The sequence below is a fragment of the Odocoileus virginianus genome, chromosome 13 (assembly GCF_023699985.2).
Source record: "Odocoileus virginianus isolate 20LAN1187 ecotype Illinois chromosome 13, Ovbor_1.2, whole genome shotgun sequence".
Lineage (NCBI taxonomy): Eukaryota > Metazoa > Chordata > Mammalia > Artiodactyla > Cervidae > Odocoileus > Odocoileus virginianus.
In genome coordinates, this window is record NC_069686.1 from 56956311 (window position 1) to 56976519 (window position 20209).

The 20209-nt window shown below is 34.4% G+C and overlaps 1 protein-coding gene across 4 annotated transcripts in view; it reads left to right on the forward strand.

Moving 5' to 3' along the window:
- Positions 1-20209, forward strand: part of DPP10 (dipeptidyl peptidase like 10) — a 1494592-nt gene that overhangs the window by 1144669 nt on the left and 329714 nt on the right. For all 4 annotated transcript variants that reach the window (XM_070476307.1, XM_070476306.1, XM_020892274.2 and 1 more), the window contains exon 5: positions 11721-11795. In XM_070476307.1, the coding sequence (XP_070332408.1) occupies positions 11721-11795 (75 nt within the window). The remainder of the gene's footprint in view (positions 1-11720; positions 11796-20209) is intronic.

The window sequence follows — 20209 nt, forward strand, 5'->3', positions numbered from 1 at the left end:
GGTGTCGTCTGCATATCTGAAGTTATTAATATTTCTCCCTGCAATCTTGATTCTAGCTTGTGCTTCATCCAGCCTGGCATTTCACATGATGTATTCTGTGTCTGAGTTATAAGGAGGGTGACAATGCAGCCTTTATGTACTCCTTTCCCAATTTGGAACCAGTCTTTTGCTCTATGTCTGGTTCTAACTGTTGCTTCTTGACCTGCATACAGGTTTCACAGAGGAAATTAAGGCGGTCTTGTATTCCCATACTTAATAACGATAAAATTTCCCCTCAATATTACTTTTTTAGGTAGCAATGTACATATTTGTTCAGTTCAGTCTCTCAGTCATGTTCACTCTGCAACCCCATGGACCGCAGCACGCCAGGCTTCCCTGTCCATCACCAACGTCCAGAGCTTGCTCAAGCTCTTATCCATTGAATTGATGATGCCACCCAAGATATTTACACACATCAGAAATTTCTCCAGAAATCTATGATCTATACATAAACAATATATCTCAAATATTTATATATTTATGTGTGTAAGTATTTATTTCCACAGCATGGATGGTCTACCTTTTTCATCCACTTAATAGCATCAATTGAACATCTTTTTGTATGATGATGCCTTTTGTTTTTCTCTGATATGATTTAGTGAATTCATAGAATTCCCTTGCATAATGTACTGCCATATATTCATTTCCTATTATATATCTGTAAATATACTTGGCAGTCATTTTTGAAATATATTGTAGGCTAAATTCATAGCAGTACCATATCTGGGTAAAAAGAAAATTTCATTTGAAATTTAATAGAGAGTATCAAATTGCGTTAAGCAAGTCCAACAATGTTATATGATACTGCCTGTTAATCTGCTCTGGCCATTACTAAGTATTGCCAACATGTTAGCCATTATCACTTTGGCTGATGAAAAATAGTAATTAATTTTATATTGATTTGTGACTATTTAATTATGAGTGAGATTGAGCATTATTTTTGTTATATGTGCATTGACAATCAATTCATTTTGTCTATGAATTCCTTTTCATAGGCCTTTAAAATTGGGACTTACAAGTGACACCCATGTGGCAAAATTTTATCTTTAAATATTTCTACTTACCTTGAATCATACTAGAATGATTCATTCACCACCATCTAGAAAGTTCAGTGAAAGTTTTTTTGTATTATATAGGTCTTATTCAGTTCAATTCAGTTCAGTGGCTCAGTCATGTCCAACTTTTTGTGACCCCATGGACTGCAGCACGCCAGGCTTCCCTGTCCATCACCAGCCCCCGGAGCTTGCTCAGACTCGTGTCCATCGAGTTGGTGATGCTGCCCAACCATCTCATCCTCTGCTGTCCTCTTCTCCTCTTGCCTTCAATCTTTCCCAGCATCAGGGTCTTTCCCAAGGACCTGTATCTGTTATTAACTGGTGGAAGAAGGAATCAACAGGAGTGTTAGTGAAGGAGGAACAATGGGAGGATTAGCGAGTAAATGTCTATAATGACCTCATTTAACTTTAAATATTTATTTAACAAAACAATCATCTGCCCTATAAAGTGTTAGAAGTGTATCCCTTAATTTTTCTCTCAGTTGTCAAAGTGAAATAAAATTAATACTAAAAATAGGCAAACTGAACACATTCTTCATGCTTTGAGCTTAATGTAACCCTGAAAATGTGTTAAAAAAAATTGATCTTTGAATTCTGTACATTTCATTAAAAATATTGAAGCTATTAATAAACATTTCTGATAAAGGGGACAATGCAAGAAGTAACTTATGGCTTTTGGTCATTAAAATGCAAAATTAGTAAATGACAATTCATTTTTATATCTATGTTTACATTTTTTTGGTGCATGCCTAATAGCTTCTAGGCACAGTTGAGGAAACCCAGAAGTGTTTCCAATTGTGACTATTGGATGATAATAGAAAAATTGTTTCTTATTTTAAAGCTTGGGATTTAGGCTCAAGACATTGAGCAGGAGGCGGCCTCTGATTGTTCCTTATTGTCGTTCTATTGGATTTGATTTGATTACAGGATATTTTTCTCTCCCCAAGTAAGCAGAAAATTCTGTGTCACCATGGAAGTAAATCTGAAATTACTCTTTTATTTTACTATTGTCCGTTGATTTGGCAGATTAGGGCCATTTATAATATATCTGCTTATTAAATGGATACTGAAAAAAGAGAAGGGAGTGGAGAATCAACTTAATATGATTCCAGAGCAGGAGGAGAAATAGTACATCTGTTAATATACTCAAGAAATATTTTGTTTAAAACTGAAAACCTGAATCCTGTTACTCTTTGGTTTTTCAAATGAGTTTCATATTCAGATTCTTCCTCCAAATTGTCATATTCTATGTTTTTTGTTGTTTGTATCCTGTATCTATTATAATCTGTGAAGATCATTAGTTAGTTGAAAAATATTAGTGTGTAATATAACAACTCTTCCTATTTAATTGAAAAAATAAACTAAAGATATAAAAACACATTTCACAAAAGAAACACAGAAACTCATATCACTGATAAATAAATAAATGCTCAACATAATTTACAAACACAAAAAGGATGGTCAACAAAGAGATAGTATTCTGCACCTATTCTGCAAAGTTTAACTCTGACATCACCAAGAATTGAAAAGAATGTGGACAACAGGGCCTCTTAAACATTGCTGACAGGAGGGTAATTTGTGTTTTGACTTTGGGTAACAGTTTATCATTTTGTGTGAAGTAAAACATTCACACACCCTACAACCCACAAATTTTTCACTTTCTATTAATAGGCATTTCTAATAGAGTGAAAAATAAAGAATAACTTTCAGTTTTGGAGCATTAAAATGAAAGTTAATGAACAAATGACACTCAACTTTTCAACTAATTCCCTCTGGAAAATATTTTTATATCCTTGGGTTGTTGAATGTCTAACTCAGTTTGGTTATATATATGTTTGCCTAAATGACACATTTTTTTAGCCTTAGTTGGTTTTGAACTTTTAATAGAGGCATCAGATGGTCCATGATATTATATGCCCTACTTAAATGTCCTCAACATTGTTACAGATTCATGCATATTTACATTTAGTTGCAGTTCACTGACTTTTATATGCTATTCTATTATTTTATGTTATTTTCATATTGTTATCTGGTTTGTCATTATTTCTGTAGATTACAACATATTTGTTGTGTATCTGATATTTAAGTTTAACTGGGCATCCTGTGTTTTTACAGATTAAATCTCTTATGATCAACACTTAGTTAAGTGAAAGTGAAAGTCACTTAATGTTTCCGAATCTTTATGACCCCCTGGACTATACAGTCCATGAAATTCTCCAGGCCAGAATACTGGGGTGGGTAGACTCTCCCTTCTCCAAGGGATCTTCCTAACCCAGGGATCAAACTCAGTTCTGACAGAAAAATTATTAGTCTAATTCTGTGCATTGAAAGTCTATTAAGATGAAAACAGCAAATAAATGTTACACTATTTGTATATTATGATTTTATCAAAGATAGAAAATTAGAGAAAGTAGATATCAAACTTGATATTTTTGAAGAATATACCAGAATACATTAAATCTCATAAAATAATTTTCTTTTTCATTACTAACCTATGTTCTCTTATTTTCTTTGAAATTACTTATGGCAATGCTAAACTAATGATGTCATACTAATTCATGATCATATCTCAAGAAAATTTAATCTTTGCAGCATTAGTATTGTCCTATTTTTTCCTCATATTTAAAGATTTAGCCAGGTTAATATTTTTATGAAGCAATATCGATCTTTATATTTTCTTTTAAAAAATGTAAAAATTGCACAGTTCTTGGTAACCATACCCTGGCCTATGCCAGATGTGAAATCATATCACTAACAAAAATACTTGAAATGTCTATATCATATTTTAAAATATTAACTCTTAACTAGAGTTTTCTCTCTAATATTTACCAAATGGAATATTAGCAAAAATTGTACTTAAGTAATTTGCTACTGGAGGAGTCTAATCAACCTATCTCATAAACATTATATTGAATAAATCATATTAGACCATGATTAGGAAACTTATCCAGAAATCATAATGTTATATATTATTAGGATTCCATAACTTTTCTATCTACTGTATTCTTTAATACATTACAATTAGTATGTTATATTCTTTGCCTGAATGTAATAGCACCCATTTAAAAATATGTTTGAAATATTGTGATTAGGAAACATTAAGACAAGAAGAATCAGCGTAGCACAGCTGACTTCAGAGAAATAATTTGCATAATTTTGTAATTTATAGTATCTCTATACTTTCTCCAGCTTAAACTTTCCTAATTTATTGTATTCTTGAGTGGAGGAATACTGACATTCTTCTCAAACAGTTGTCCCTGTTTTAAGAGACCATTAGTTGTCACCTCCTATTAAAGATAAAAAATTGTTTTTTAAATGTTTTAGTGTATGGAATATGATCCAAATCAATAGGGTATTAATTGGCTGTTCATGTTTATTGAGCAATAAAGATATATGTGAGCCATTCTACATGAGTTAGTAAGCAGTGATTTAATAGTCTTAAGAGCTACCTACTGGTGCCATGGCATTTTCTGCATTGAGTATTTTAATAAACTATTCTAGTATCTATAAAATGCAAGTTTCCAAGAAAAAAAGAGTGACTGTATTTTGCGTTTATACAAGATGAATGTCCTAGGTATCACAAAGAAATATATTTCAAACATTCTTCTAAGTAAATGGGTAGCTAAGAAAAGACAACATTAAAAAGTACAATAATGGTCTGATTTTTAAAATCTTTGCATATAAGCACAGTTATGGTGATAACAAACAATCATGTTTTTATTTAGATCTGCAAGAGGGGAGGTAATCTCTTTGCCTCTTCTTTATTCCTTTTATTTGAAGTTAGGCAGAGAAAGAGAGCCCATCTTTGGTATCACATAATAGACTGCAATTTGGTTTGTATTTTTTTCTGCCTTCTCCCAATCCTCTTTCCCTTTTTATCAATGACATAGTAACCATTTCTCTCCTGCCATTCACTTAAGTTCAACTGGCTTTTTGAAATCTTTCCTTATGCTCATTTCACAATCACTTATAGACTGCATTGCAAAAGAAGCTTTTTCAAAACATTTGTATATGTAATGTTTTATTTTTTCTGGAATGAGAGATGACTTTGCAAAGCATTTTTGTCAGTTATCAAAATTATCAGTTTAAAATTAAGTTAGATAATGAAGGACATTATAGCCAAATAATTTAACCCAAGGGATGTTCGTGTTTAAGTGTGTGTAGTCATTTTGGTTGGATGAAGTGAAGAGAGCAGAAAATAAAAAAAGATCATATGGTTGTCAGAGACCTGTTTTCTTGTATTCATCATTCTGTATTTGTTGAAAAAGTACTCCCTTACACTCTAAGACTTAGTGGATTCTCCAGCTCAAGTTTTTAGATCAGTATTTTTGTTGTTGTTAAATAGAAATGCCTATGCATATATTCAGACTCCCCAGGTGGCACTATTGGTTTCAGAACCCACTTGTCAATGCAGGAGAGATGTAAGAGACACAGGTTTGATCCCTGGGTTGGAAAAGTCCCCTGGAGGAGGGGCTGGCAACCCACTCCAGTGTTCTTGCCTGGAGAATCCCATGGACAGAGGAGCCTGGCAGGCTACAGTCTATAGGGTCACAAAAACTCAGACACTACTGAAGCAACTTAACACATAGCATATATATGTGTGTGTGTGCGTGTGTGTGTGTGTGTGTACATGTATATATATGTGTGTATATATGTACATATATCTCACAAGCATGTTACAAGATCTAGAATAATATTCACTATTCACCTAAACTGTACAGTTCTTATGCACCTGACATTTCTCAATTTTAAAGTACCCAAGTTTTCTTATCAACTTTTGTTTTATTTTTAATTCAATCTCTGATTCCTCTCTTCTTGCTCAATCTTTTCTCATCCTTAAGTCATACAAATGCATATTTTATATTTTCTGGCACTTCTGACATTTAAGTTTGTGTTTAATGATTTCTTGCCATGCTCTTCAATATCTGACACCTTGGAATACCATCATTATCTATTTCTACCTCCAGTTATAATGTTTCTGACAAGAATGAATCATTGCAATGGAGCCTCTTAATGGGGGCATTACTGTGGCAATAGATGTAAATTGAGATTCCAAACAACCCAGAAGAGCAATCAGAAACAGTGATCAATGATGAGATGGACTGCACATGTAATTATATAGATGTGACTCAGATGAACCTCTTGTGCTGAAAAGGACAGGAAAGGCTTAAAGGGGGAGAATTAGAATGATCTTTGAGAGAAATACTACTCAAATAAGGAGCAGGGAGAGGTGAGGCTGTTACAGCAGGTGGGACAGACTGAACAATAATACAGTGATAAAGAAAACACATTCAAAGAATAAAAGTAATAGTGAACATTACTCAAAATAACTGTACTGTTTCTGATCCATGCGTGGTAGAACATGTTTGAGAATTTTTTTCCATTTATTTGGGAATTAATATCTCATTGGATGTAAGCTTTTATGTAATACTCCATAAAGCCCCAAATATTTCATTTAAATTTCAGACTTTTGCACAAAAATCTTAAACATCCCCTATTAGGTGTCCACAGGGATTATAATCACAGCATTATCTAAAATTGATATGTCTAAAATTTTCCTCAAAATATGCCTGTTTTTTGCTTTTCCCCGACTGAGATTGCAGTAGCAACATTAACCCATGGATTAAAAATGTGAAAACCCATATGTGTTTTGTACAGTTTCTTTTCTTGGTTTTCAAATATAGGCATTAAATTATTTCATTTCTATCAACCATCTCCCTTGCATATGTCCCCTCCTTTCTATGCCCTTGGCTCTTTCTAAGCTTCTTGACGTTGCTCATCTGGATGACAAGGAGAACCTCTTACAAGATCTAACTGACCTCAAGATATCATTAGAACCAACTCACTTTCTTTTCCACCCAGTTATCAGAAGAATTATGCTAAATTCAAATCTGACTTTATTGCTTCCTTGGCTTTAAATTTCACCATTCATCAAAACAGTAATTAGCTCTGCCATGTTCATGTTGGTAATACTACTTGCATAACATTAGCACTAATCCATGGGGCTGGCCACACCTCTTTTAAAACTTTGTGTATATTTTTGAAGGTTATTCTCATAATGCAATCTGCAGTTTCATAGAACTGGAAAACACTGGATCATGAAGTTTTCACTGACTTTACCACCAAGTATACGAAGTATATACCATTCTTTTCTGTAACTCTCCCAGCATTGTCCCCCCAACCCCTGCCTTACCTTTATCATTATTATTGCTTTGCCAAAATTTAGCAAACTAGCAGCCCCTAGGCAGAACCTGGTAGCCATATATATTTCAAAAAACTGGGCTATAATTTTTAAATCATGGCTGTAAATTATATTAGAACTACTGTATAGAATTTCTTAAATGATACTGGTTATTTGAAACCGAGGGGCTACTGTCCCTTTAGATAACCTAGTCCAGGGGCTACTTGCCCACTAGTCCATTTGGCCTCAGTGTACTCAGACATCCCTTTTCTATCACTACACACCCAGTCTTTTGGATTTTGGATTCCTGCTCTATTATGGAAAAACACAGTTCTTGTCTTATCCTGCCCAGTGTGAGATGGGAAAATTTCTAATGACTTCGTTTTTCAACTTTGTAGCACCTTCAGTGTTTTCCATGATGCTCATCTTATTCTGAACTTTCAGTAAGTTAGTTTTGGTACACTTGAATGATATACAGAATGAGGTACTACAGAATCTTCCCAGGCTGCCTGAAACCATGCATTGGTTTCTCAACTTGATCAGATGTCTTGTTTTCATTGTTGTTAACAACTGGCATATCTGTTTTTCTGTTTCTCTCACCTGGCATGGCTTTAACTGAATGTTCCTAGATGGCAGAGTTCATGCATTTTAATGCTCTTTGTCCAAAAATGCATTAGTAAGCATCACTTCTGAATAATACCAATAAGCACATGTAGAAAATATGTCTGCATCCTTTTATTGCAGGAGTGATGAAGTGATTAAATATATAGTTAACAAAATAGCATTATTGGCAATAATAAACTTCCCAAAATGCTAATTTGAGGGCTTATCAAGTTGAGAGTCAACTGCAACTATATTAATATCTGTAATTAGGTTCAATGTACACCAAGGGGTCTCTGGGGTCTGCTACAAAGAATTAATCTCCCAGATGCAACAGATGATAACATAAATGACTTATGCTAAGAGGGATTTTCCTCAGATTCCCATGTCCCTTGGCTAAGCAGCAAGAATGTCTGTCTTATATGTGTATCATCGGCAAGTCTTTTGCAGCACCACCTGTGCACAGCTCTCTAAATTTAGAGAAGTTTCTACAGCTTGGGCCTCTGAAAAGGTATTTGGAATGTTTCCCAGGTTGTATGCTGCATAAACTTGGAGGCAGTATAGTGATAATTAATAAAGTGCCAGACTAGATAATTGTAGGAACTGTAAAAGATACTAAAATGTTGTTACCAGAGGCTCAGATGCACCTGTGAATGTGTGAAGTTAATTTGTGTGAGCAACATCATATGAGAGTGGAGGGGGACAAGGGAGGTGAGATTTTCTTTAATTCAGACTTCAGACAGCGTAGCTCTCTAAAAAAGAGAGAGAGAAATGAGGAACGAGGGAAAGAAGGAGGAAGGAAGGTAAGAAGGGAAAAAGGGAGAGCGGGAGGGATGGAGGAAGGGAGGGAAGGAGGGTGAGAGGAAGGAAAGAAAGAAGGAATGAAAACAAAAAAGAACCTCCTGTTGGTGCAGGGCTTGTGGAAGGGGTTCCTCCTTCGTTCTTTCATGGTGTATACTTCTCTGTGACCTTAACAAAAGTTTAAGAATTGTTATTGTTAGAATTTTCTTATTCCCATTGGACTGGAATGATGGGTATTACCCTTTATCCAGTTTTTAAATAACAATGAACCTCCTCATCTGTGTAACAATGCACCTGCTAATACTGCATTCTCTGTGTGCAGAGTTCTCTCTGTGACTCTGAATTCCATACAGGCTAATATCCATCATTTCTATATGCACTAAGTTAGTGAAAAAACCAGAATGAGAATACCTACCTTACAGCTTTGTCATGGGAGGAGTGTTGAGAACTACAGAGTTCAAAGCAATTTCAGAGCTATAATATGATACATGATAGCTCTACCAACTCTGATGGTAGCTCCACTGTTGTGACTGTAGTTTGTTGTTATTTTCATTGTTATTGAAATGGATTTTTGAAAAAATGAAAAGCAAATTTCTTCAGATGAGTTATTACCAATGATTATTCTGTCCTTCTTGTAAAGTGGATGGTATAAGATGGATGAATATAAGCAATGCCTCTTCTACATTAACATTACCATGTAAAAGTATTTTCTCCCAGAGCACTCCATTCTCTTGCATATCTAGCTAAGAAATGAAAAAAACCATGTTATTTCAACAATTCTTTGGGTGTGTGTGTAAGGGGGTGCTTCCCCATGGCTCAGCAGCTAAAGAATCAGCCTGCCATGCAGAAGACCAAGGAGATATGGGCTGGATCCCTGGGTCAGGAAGATCCCCTGGAGAAGGAAATGGCAACCCACTCTAGTGTTCTTGCCTGGAGAATCCCATGGACGGAGGAGCCTGGCGGGCTGCTGTCCAGAGTGTTGCAGAGTCAGACTAAGCACAGCACAGGCTTACAATCAATTCTTTCTGATACTAATTACCCAGAATTAGTGAAAAACCCACAGGCTAAAGACGCAGTGACTGCCCCCAATTTGATGATTTGATAGAATGATACAGCAAGAGCTATAGTTATGATCACTTGTTTGTTATAAAGAATACAAATGAAAAGCCAGATGAAGAGGTAAATAGGGTAAATGAAGAAGGGTCCTGAGCACAGTCTCTGTCTCAGAGTTGAGACGCTCCCTCTCCTGCTCCTGTTTATCATCAAGGAAGCTTCTACAAATCTCATCACTCAGAGGCTTTCAGTGAGATTTTGTTAGCTAGGACTGGTTGGTTAAATTGCTGGCAACGTGATTAAACTTCATCTCCAGTGCCACCACCCTCCCTGACCTCCAAGTAGGGTTCAAAGTGCTACCCCTTCAATCAGGTAGTTGGTTCTTCTGGTGACCAGCCCGCATCCAGAAGCTATCTAGTCACTCTCCCTTCACCCCTACATCTGGAGTCATCTCATTAACTTCTATCATATATGGTCAAAGTGGGCTAGTTATCAATAATAAAAGGCCCTTCTACCACTCAAGAAATTCCAAGGATTTTATTGTTTAAATCATTTTTAAGAGATTTCAAATATTTATTTATTTGGTGGTGCTGCAGTGTATGTGGGTTCTTAGTTTTCCAAACAGATTGAACCCGTGTCCACTGCAGAAGAAACGTGGAGTGTCAACACTGGACCACAAGGGAAGTCTCCCAAGCATTTTAGAAGCTCTGTGTCAGGAGCCAGGAAAAAAGGCCAAATGTATATTTCTATTATACCACAGACAGTTTGCCAAATATTGGTTAGTCTGAGTTTCCTATCCTTTCCAATATGTTTGAAAATTTAGAAGTACTAAAACCTTGACTTCATCATTTTTTGTTTTTTTTTGAAGTGTTATGGAAACTGCCCTATATACAATTATTTTATACATGTATTTCTCTGAAAAAAACATTAAAATTTAATTTGCTTAAAACCCATATATAGTTTATTTTTTTGTGTTTGTATTTTGTAGGCTTTTGATGCATCAACTCAATTTCCTGGCCTTCTCTAGATTTGAAGTTACATATAAATTCTACTTCAAATAAAACATTTTCTCCACTCTCTACGTATTTATCCTTCACCTTATTTTCAGTTCTTTTCAACATCAGATCTATTCAATGGTAAAATGAAGGGCTCAAAATAGAACATCTGTAGCATAGTTGTTTATATACCATATAAACACATTTCAAATTCATATGAACTTGAAAGTGAAAGTCACTCAGTAATGTCCGACTCTGTGACCCCATGGACTATAGCCCACCAGGCTCCTCTGTCCATGGAATTCTCCAGGCAAGAACACTGGAGTGGGTAGCCATTCCCTTATCCAAGGGATCTTCTCAATCCAGGGATTGAACCCAGGTCTACCACATCTAGGAGGATTCTTTACCATCTAAGCCACCAGGGAAGCTGTATATGCCATATATATATGTATATATATATATATGGTAATCAAGATAATTAAAACATTTGTGTCTAAATCTGCTTCACTCTGGGAGTTTTCTTTAACGAGATTTTGTCTTTAATATATGTCTTTTCAAAAATATAAATATATAACCAGTGATAAAACTAAAGTGCAAAGACAGAATATCATGACATCACAGAATGCCACTATTTCTTTTCCTTTTGATTAATCCAGCATGCAAATATAAAAGCATTTTGATTGATTTTAAGAAGTCCAATGATGTTTTGTTTTTGTTTCCTTAATGAAAATGAAAATATTAACTTAGTCTATAAGTGTTAAAATGTAGGGGACATATGGGGCAAATATTTTTCTTAATCAAATGTCTAGTATAAGCTCTTCCAAGTTTTTATGTCCATCTGTGTGCATGACTGTTTAGACTTAAAGTGTGAATGAGAATGCTTATTTTACAGTATTATGAGGATAATGGAGATATTTTTAATATTTACATATCCAAATGCTTATTGATTTTCCTGTTATTAAATGTTTTAAAATAATTGTTTCTTTTTACTTTCAGGTAACCTTCAAAGCATCAAGACATTCAGTTTCACCAGATTTAAAATATGTTCTTCTGGCGTATGATGTCAAACAGGTAAAGGAATGAACTTCTTTGCAAAAATGTTTTATTTGTGGTGCACTCAAGTAACAGTTCATAGTTTTCCTTGTCATCTACTTAACTAGAGAAAATTTGTCATATCCAATAGCTACTGGTGATTATTGATACCTAAGATGGCACAAGAGAATGTTGGTGATACTGTCTTTTCTTTCCTACCTAGCTAGTAAATTACTGGAGCAATCTGCAAGGTACTGGCTAGATATAAGGCCACCTCTTTTAGTGGGGAGTGTGGCAAACTCAGCAAATCCAAAAACTGGGGGCTTTTGATATTCTCACATAAGCCTTAATATCTATCATAAGTATATTTGGATTAAGGAATTTCCTAATAGCTATTCCCTGAGCTGCAGTGTGTATTGTTGGAGGGGACTGGTAAAAACATTAATTCAGTTTATGGTCAATGGATTCTTTGGTGGTGTTGGAGCATAACACTGCAGTTGTAGAAAATTCTGAAAGTGGGATAGGGCAAGGAATTAATTCTGAATAAATAAAATGTTCTAATTGCAATTAGCATTTCATTATCCCATGTCAGCTCTATAGCACAATTAGAGTAATATGCCTGGTTGTGGAGTATCTTGTACTTAGATGTAATTCTCATTGTTAAGAAAACAAAGTAAATGTTGAGAAGGCAGTTCAGCAGATTAGTTTCTTTAGAAAATAAATGACTGGAAATTATTCAAGGAAGTTTTGTGTGGTTTAAGGCAGATAATAAAAATTTACAGACTTAAAGCAGAAAGCTTCATATAATGCATTGAAAGCCTTTGAGCACATGATATTTTACAGTTCAAAGAACCCTCTCCTTGATGGTTTTAGTCTTCTGAAATATACATGTGCTATATTTTTAGACAAGTTTATGTTTCTTATTTAAAATAATTAATTTACACTACAAAAGGCCAGGAAATTGTAATCAAAGACATTTTTTTCTGTTATAAAATTTGACCCTTTTCCTTCACTTTTGTTCTGTGTTCTCTCTATTCATTGAGATTTTGAAAACCGTGTAGGAAAAGTGCTTAAGTTTCAGAAGCAAAAATAATACAATATTCCCAAGTTTTTGAAAATATTTATCTAAAGAATTTTAATTAAAATGACTGCTATATAGCTTTCAGTAACTACCATAATTAAGACATATAGAACTAGCAGAAGGATAAACACACAGATCAATGAAACAGAAATATAACTCAAAAACAGACACATCCAAATCTGCCTAACTGATTTTTGACAGAAGTGCAAAAGCAATTCAATGGCGGAAAGATAGTACTTTCAACAAATGGTCCTGAAGCAACTGGATATCCATGGGCAAATCAAGCAAGCAAAAACCCCATAAATACACTCACTCAAGTTTCACATTATGTAAAATCTCAAAATGTATTATGGATTTAAATTTAAAATTGTAATCTATAAAACTTATAGAAAATATATAGCAGAAAATATTTCATATCTGTTCCTAGGAATATTTTCTTAAATTGTATATCAACTGGGTCACACTTAGCTATTCTGGAATGTAATATGCAAAATTAGGTTGACTTTGGATACTGGGGCAAAATATATCAGAATTATGTGAAAATATAATTAACACCAAAAATATACCTATAGATCAATCTTAATAATGCCTTTTATATTTTTGCTTAATTTCAGAAAGAATGAAGATATATTATTGACATAGTCTTTGGAAGTGAGAGGAAGCTCACTTTACTTTAATAAGTAAAAAATGATCAAATGAAATTTCATAATCTTCTATACTTCATTCATATATTCTTATTTATTCATCATCTATTAAGTACAAACTCCTGGACTATACATTCTGCAGGGGGTGTGGTATGTGCACCTATAGGCACACACAAGATTGAAGCTTCTCCTTTAAGAAACATACAATCAGTTAGAGGTGATACCACTCAAACACTTATATCCACATAAAGCCTTGAAGATGTGTTATAGGCATGGTGATATTAAACAACAGAAAAAATTCCATTCAAGATAATCATGATAGAGAGGGAAGCATGGGTTGGGCTCTGAGAGTCAAATAGGTAAGGATGAATAGAAAAACATTCCAGGTGGGCAGACTACATGAGGCTTCTTGGGAGCAACATTAAGTCTTTGAGGTATAGCAGTCAATTCAGACTAGCTCAGAGATTGACAATTTAGTGAGGAAAAGAAAATAAACCTATAAATTTTGTTGAATCCAAATTAAAGACAATTTAATAGAAACCATGATGTACCCTGAGATGGCAATTTGGGGTCATTGGTTTCAAAGAAATTAAATGCTGTGATTACATGGTGTGTCTGTCAGTGTGTGTGCACACACAGATAATGCCCATTAACAGAAACAGGGAAAAAGTTCATATAAGTCCAACCAACCCAAACACATCCACTCAAATTATTTTGGTGTGTTTTATTCCTTTTATCTCCCTGTATATAAAGAAGTAGAGAAACAGGAATTATCATATATAAAGCATTGTTTTAGACAGTTTTGAAACTGTTTTTGAGTGTATCCCCCTTTTCTTGAATTAATATTTTATGGGATCCATTTTTATAAAAGGAGTTTATGGGTAAAAAGATATAACAAAATTTTAACTGAACTGAAATTCACAATAGTTAACAAAATTAGCTATATTAAAATGTACAATTCAGTGGTATTTAATACTTTCACAGTACTGTTCAAACACTCCCTATTTGGTTCCAAAACAATTTAATCATCCCAAAAGAAAATCCTATTCCCATTAATCAGTAATTCCTCATTCTTCCCTACCTTACTCTCTGATAATCATGAATCTAATTTCTACCTATGAATTCACTTATTTTAGATATTTTACATGAATAGAATCATGGAGTATATGACATTTCATCTTGTTTCTTCCACCTATTTTTTTAAGTTTATCTGAATTATAATATATATTAATACTTCATTCTTTTTTATGGTTGAATACTATTTCATTATAGGTATGTACCGTGTTTGTTTATCCATTCATCCACGGAAGGTTATTTGGCTTTTTTCCCCCACCTTTTGACCATTATTAATAGTGCTGCTGTGAACATTTGTGCACAAGAAGTTGTTTGTTTACATATTTTTATCTTTAGAGGTAAATATATTGAGGTATAGAATCACTAGGTAATATGATAATTCTGTTTATCTTTTTGAGAAACCACTAAACAACGTTCTAAAATTGCTGCACCATTGTACATTCATACTGGCAACATGTAAATGTACCAGCCTGAATCCTCACCAGTTGCTGTTATTTTCCATTCTTCTTATAATAGCTATCCTAATTGGTATCTCATTGTGGTTTAGGTGTAAACCTCCATAATTAGACTAATGATGTTAAGTGCATTTTAATATGCTTGTGTGCCTTTCATGGTTTCTTCTTTGGAGAAATGCCTATTCATGTCTGTTACCTTTTTTTTTTCTTATTGTAGTTGAGTTTGAGAGCTATTCAGACATTCCAGATAGCAGACCATCATCAAACATAAGGCTTGCAAATATTTTCTTCTACTCGGTATATTGTCTTTTCACTTTTTTGACAATGTCCTTTGGTACATACATTTTAAAAATTCTGATGAAGTATGATTTGTCTACTTTTTTCTCTTATTACACATGCTTTTTGTTACTATATCGAAGAATACATTGCCAAATTCAAGGTCATGAAATTTTAACCTTAGGATTTCTTCTGAGAGTTTTATAGTTTTATTCCTTATATTTAAGTGGCTGATCTATTTTAAATAATTATTTTTTTATTGTTTGAAATAGGGATTCAGATATAAAATATTTTAAGGGTCTCATTATATATTGAAAAAATGTTTTCCAAATGGTTGTGTGATGTATACTGCTCTTAGGCACTGCATAATCTTCTATATTACCATCTTTACTAACAAAGAACTTTATCTTAAAGAAAGAGTAATTATTAAATTCATAGATTATATACAGCCTAACTACTAATTAGATGCATTTACACCCACACATACACACACACATCACACATACCCATACACATCACACATACATACACACCATCTGTATTAGAATTTACTATGTAAATACTATGTATTTACTATGTATTTACATAGTATAAATACTATGTATTTACTATGTATTTATATAGTATAAATACTATGTATTTACATAGTATTTACTATGTATTGTATTTACTATGCAATAAATTACCTGAAACTTAGTGACTTTGGAAAAAAAAAAATCTTTTTTCACAGTTTGTGTGTATAAGGAACTGGGGATTGGCTTAGGTGGTTGGTTCTTGCTTTAATGATGTTGCAATCAGGTATCAGTTGGGGCTGCAATCATCTGATGGCTTGACTGAGGCTGGTAGGTATACAGCCAAGGTAAAGTGTGGTTAACTGGTGCTTGCTGATGGCATGAGGCCACAGGTTTCTCCACATGAAACTCACTTCAGTGCAACTTGAGTGTCCCCATGACATGGTACTGGGATCGTCCCAGGGTGAGTAGGCAGAAGATAAAGATGGAAATATCTGTTACTTTCACTTTATTTATTTATTTTTTTTTATCACATGAGTCAGGTCTAATTCAGTGCTGGACGGGACTACCAGATGGTGATGACTTGGGGAGACCAACTTAGAGGCTGGTTAATATAGTCCCCAAATATTTCATATTCATCCTACATGAAGGAAAGTTACATGGCTCAAAATAGCCTGGAGTGCAAACTCCCCTCCAGGGCCTCCCCACCACTGTATGCAACACAAAGAACTCTCTCACCTGAAGAAAAAAATGGACATTTAGGTTGATTATGCCCAGCTCCCAGCCAGTCCAGCCTCTGGCTGATCTCCAGAATTCCTTGCCCCAGACGTTTAAGAGATAACTACTCCAATCAACCTTGGAGAACAGGCCCCCTTAAGACAGTGGATTTCCACATAGATGCCTATATATACTTAGTCTTTTCTTGGGTTAGCGCAGCAGCTAACTAATCTGACTGCTACCCATTCTTGCCTCATTAAAGGTGATCCGTCCCTGTAAAGTCTCGTTCTTTTCCGAACCTCGCCTTCTCTAACTCCCTTACTCTAACACCACACACGAGTATACTTAAGCCCCCAAATTTTATCCGTTACGGTCTAGTATTTTAGTCAAGCAAATCCATCTCCCTAGGCATGTTTCTTGTGACTGTAGTCTCTTGCGTATATTTATATAATCATATATAAAAGTAAGTATACTAAATATATATCCATTTATTTCTACCCATATAAACACTATAAATATACACATATATTTTAGTATGTATTTAAGTAACAATTTAACTATTATTCTCAGGGTTTTTTTTTTAGTTTTATTGTGAATAACGTTTATTTACTCCATTTTTTTATCTTTTGTAGTCTTAGTATTGTTTAAACATCCATGTGTATAATTCAATTATTAATTTTATTAACATTTACTTAAATATATCACCAATTTTTTGGCTTTAATTATTTTTTGACTTGAAGAAATATTGAATTTTGTGATCAAATTTATTTTTCACTTTGTTATCTTGACTTTTTTGTAGGCTTAGAGATCTGCTCACCAATATGTTAAATATGTAATTATATTTTTTCTATTTGTATACATTTTGTGTGTAAACATTCATTCTGTTTTACTTGCAACTGTTTATGGTGACAAGTGATCAAAATCCTCTCCTTATAATGATATTAATAATGGAAAGACCTGTCTTTCTTATCAGTGAATGTAATCAAAACCAATCTTCCCCAAATGGAAAACTCACAGAGACATTTTCAATGTATTATGAGAAAACCACCCAACACAATAAACTATCATGAGTGCCACACATGTCTTCAGTTTTCCCATGACAATACAGAAGAAGGGGAAAATACAAATATTTCTCAGTTCAGTTCAGTCAGTCGTGTCTGGCTCTTTGCAACCCCATGTACTACAGCATGCCAGGCTTCCCTGTCCATCACCAACTCCCAGAGCTTACTCAAACTCATGTCCATTGAGTCAGTGATACCATCCAACCATCTCATCCTCTGCCATCCCCTTCTCCTCTTGCCTTTAAACTTTCCCAGCATCAGGATCTTTTCCAGTGAGTCAGTTCTTTGCATCATGTGGCCAAATTATTGGAGTTTCATCTTCAGCATCAGTCCTTCCAAAGAATATTCAGGACTGATGTTGTTTAGGATAGACTGGTTGTATATCCTTGAAGTCCAAGGGACTCTCAAGAGTCTTCTCCAGCACCACAGTTCAAAAGCATCAATTCTCTGGCACTCAGCTTTCTTTATAGTCCAACTCTTATATCCATACATGACTACTGGAAAAACCATAGCTCTGAGTAGATGGACCTTTGTTGGCAAAGTAATATCTTTGCTTTTTAATTCTTCTCAAATTTACTCAGATGTACTATCCTGAAAAATTTCCTGGTGTAGAGAAAAACCTCACATGTTGATAATCCTGCCTCCAGGATTTTGTGAGAGAGTCACTGTATGTACAGGATGCAGCATTGTTAGTTTGGAGTCAGGGGGCCTTAATGGGGAGAGCTAATTTAGATTTCCTTCTCTACGGATGTCCTCAGTTGGGGTCAAATGTCAATAACTGAGTGTAGGTCAAATTTAGAAAGTATGTTCTCAGTCAACTACTGAGTTCTGTGTGTCATGCTTTGAAACACTAGTTTACTGACTTTGAAATGCTTTATTCAGAGCTCAAGTTGGCATCTAAGCTATGAAGAGTATGATTCTTTCTTAGACTTTTTTCATGTTAACTTGTACTATTTTAACAGACTATAATTATCCATAGTCACAAAGCAACTATGATTAATAATATAGGGTTATGGACATTTTTTTAAGAATCTGCATCCAGAGTTGCATAGTAAATAAATCATGTAAATTTAAACCAATAATTTTTTAGTCTTTGCAAAGAAGCGAAAATAATATTCATTTTTGTATCAAAAATGTCAATTTTTACTGAACTTGGGATAAATCTTTTCTCTTGAGATGCATGACTGTTAATTAACTCAAATATGATAATATGAATACTAGTTCCACCATTATTGGCTTGGCCAAGAAGTTTGTTTGGGTTTTTCCTAACATCTTATGGAAAAACTCAAACAAACTTTTGAGCCAACCCATTATTTGTCTTCCACAATATCAAAAAGGTAATTTCAACAAAGTAAGAGGTCACTTTTATTTTTCTGACCAGATGAATGTTTCTCATGTTTTGGGCATGTAACATGATTCCTAGGTCATTATTCTGCACCATAATATTTGAAAATGATCTGTTCTCATTGTCTGTAGTAATCTGTAGGCACATCAGGATGAATGCTATTTGGCTGTAAGAATTTTACAGTGTGGTAGAGGCTCTAAGATATATATTACACCAATTTATTGGAAAAAGAGGTAGATAGTGGGGTAAGAGGAAGATGAGTCTTATTGTAGGGAGGCAGAGACTGATTTTCTGAAAAGATTGCCCTCTGCACAGGCACGTTGGAGTGATCCTATGATCCTTTAGAGTGTAAGGGTGATGGTTATCCCCTTTGCCCCTTTCCAAAGGAGAAGTCTGCTGGTGATGGTAGAACTTAAGCCTCAGTGCCCCTGCTGGAGTGCTTTAGTGATGGCAGGGAATCTTTCAGATTGTTTGATTGCTTTCTTTCCCAGACTGCTTGTCACATCTTGCAGGAACTATCTGACCCCTATAGACATCACAGTTAGTGACCGTATTTCCATGTGAACAGACTCCAAAGCAAATCAAACTTATAAATCTTTAGGTAGTATTCCTGAAATTCTGGAGAAAGGGCATGAAACAGATAATCTTTGACATTTTTTTCTTTTTTTTGAAAAGGAAGAAACTAAACTTGCCTAATAAAAGGGAAAATAAAGTTAAAATAAGTCTCATCTCATATATCCAGATTATTGAGTTTATCTGGTGCTATTTTTGGAATGCAGCAGTAGTTGAGATAAATGGTATATTTTCTGTGTTATTAGACCAAAGTAAGAGAACTCACTAAATGCTTTTCTCCTTGGCTCATGGCAATCATTATGAACACTGATTACTCTACAGTAACTCAGCAAGAGTTTTCCTGCCTGGTTTCTCACATCTGTGACCTTGTCTGAAGGATGGGGTACAGAAGAATGAATAGCCTGGAGAGAAAGACAAATACTGAAAGACAAATAGAGAAAGACAAATAGTATCACTTAAATGTAGAATTTAAATAATGCTACCTTGTAAAAACAGAATACAGTGATATTTACCAGGGAATGGCAGATGGGGGAGCAGGAAAGATGCTATTTTAGGAGATAACTTTACAAGGAGTAGTAAGTAAACCCTTGAGATTATAATACACATATAGACAGTAATATTATATGATAATTATCAAACTTGCTAAGAGACTAAAACTTAATTATCCCAAGGACTAAAAAAGAAAGCATAATTATGTAATGTGATAGAGGTGCTA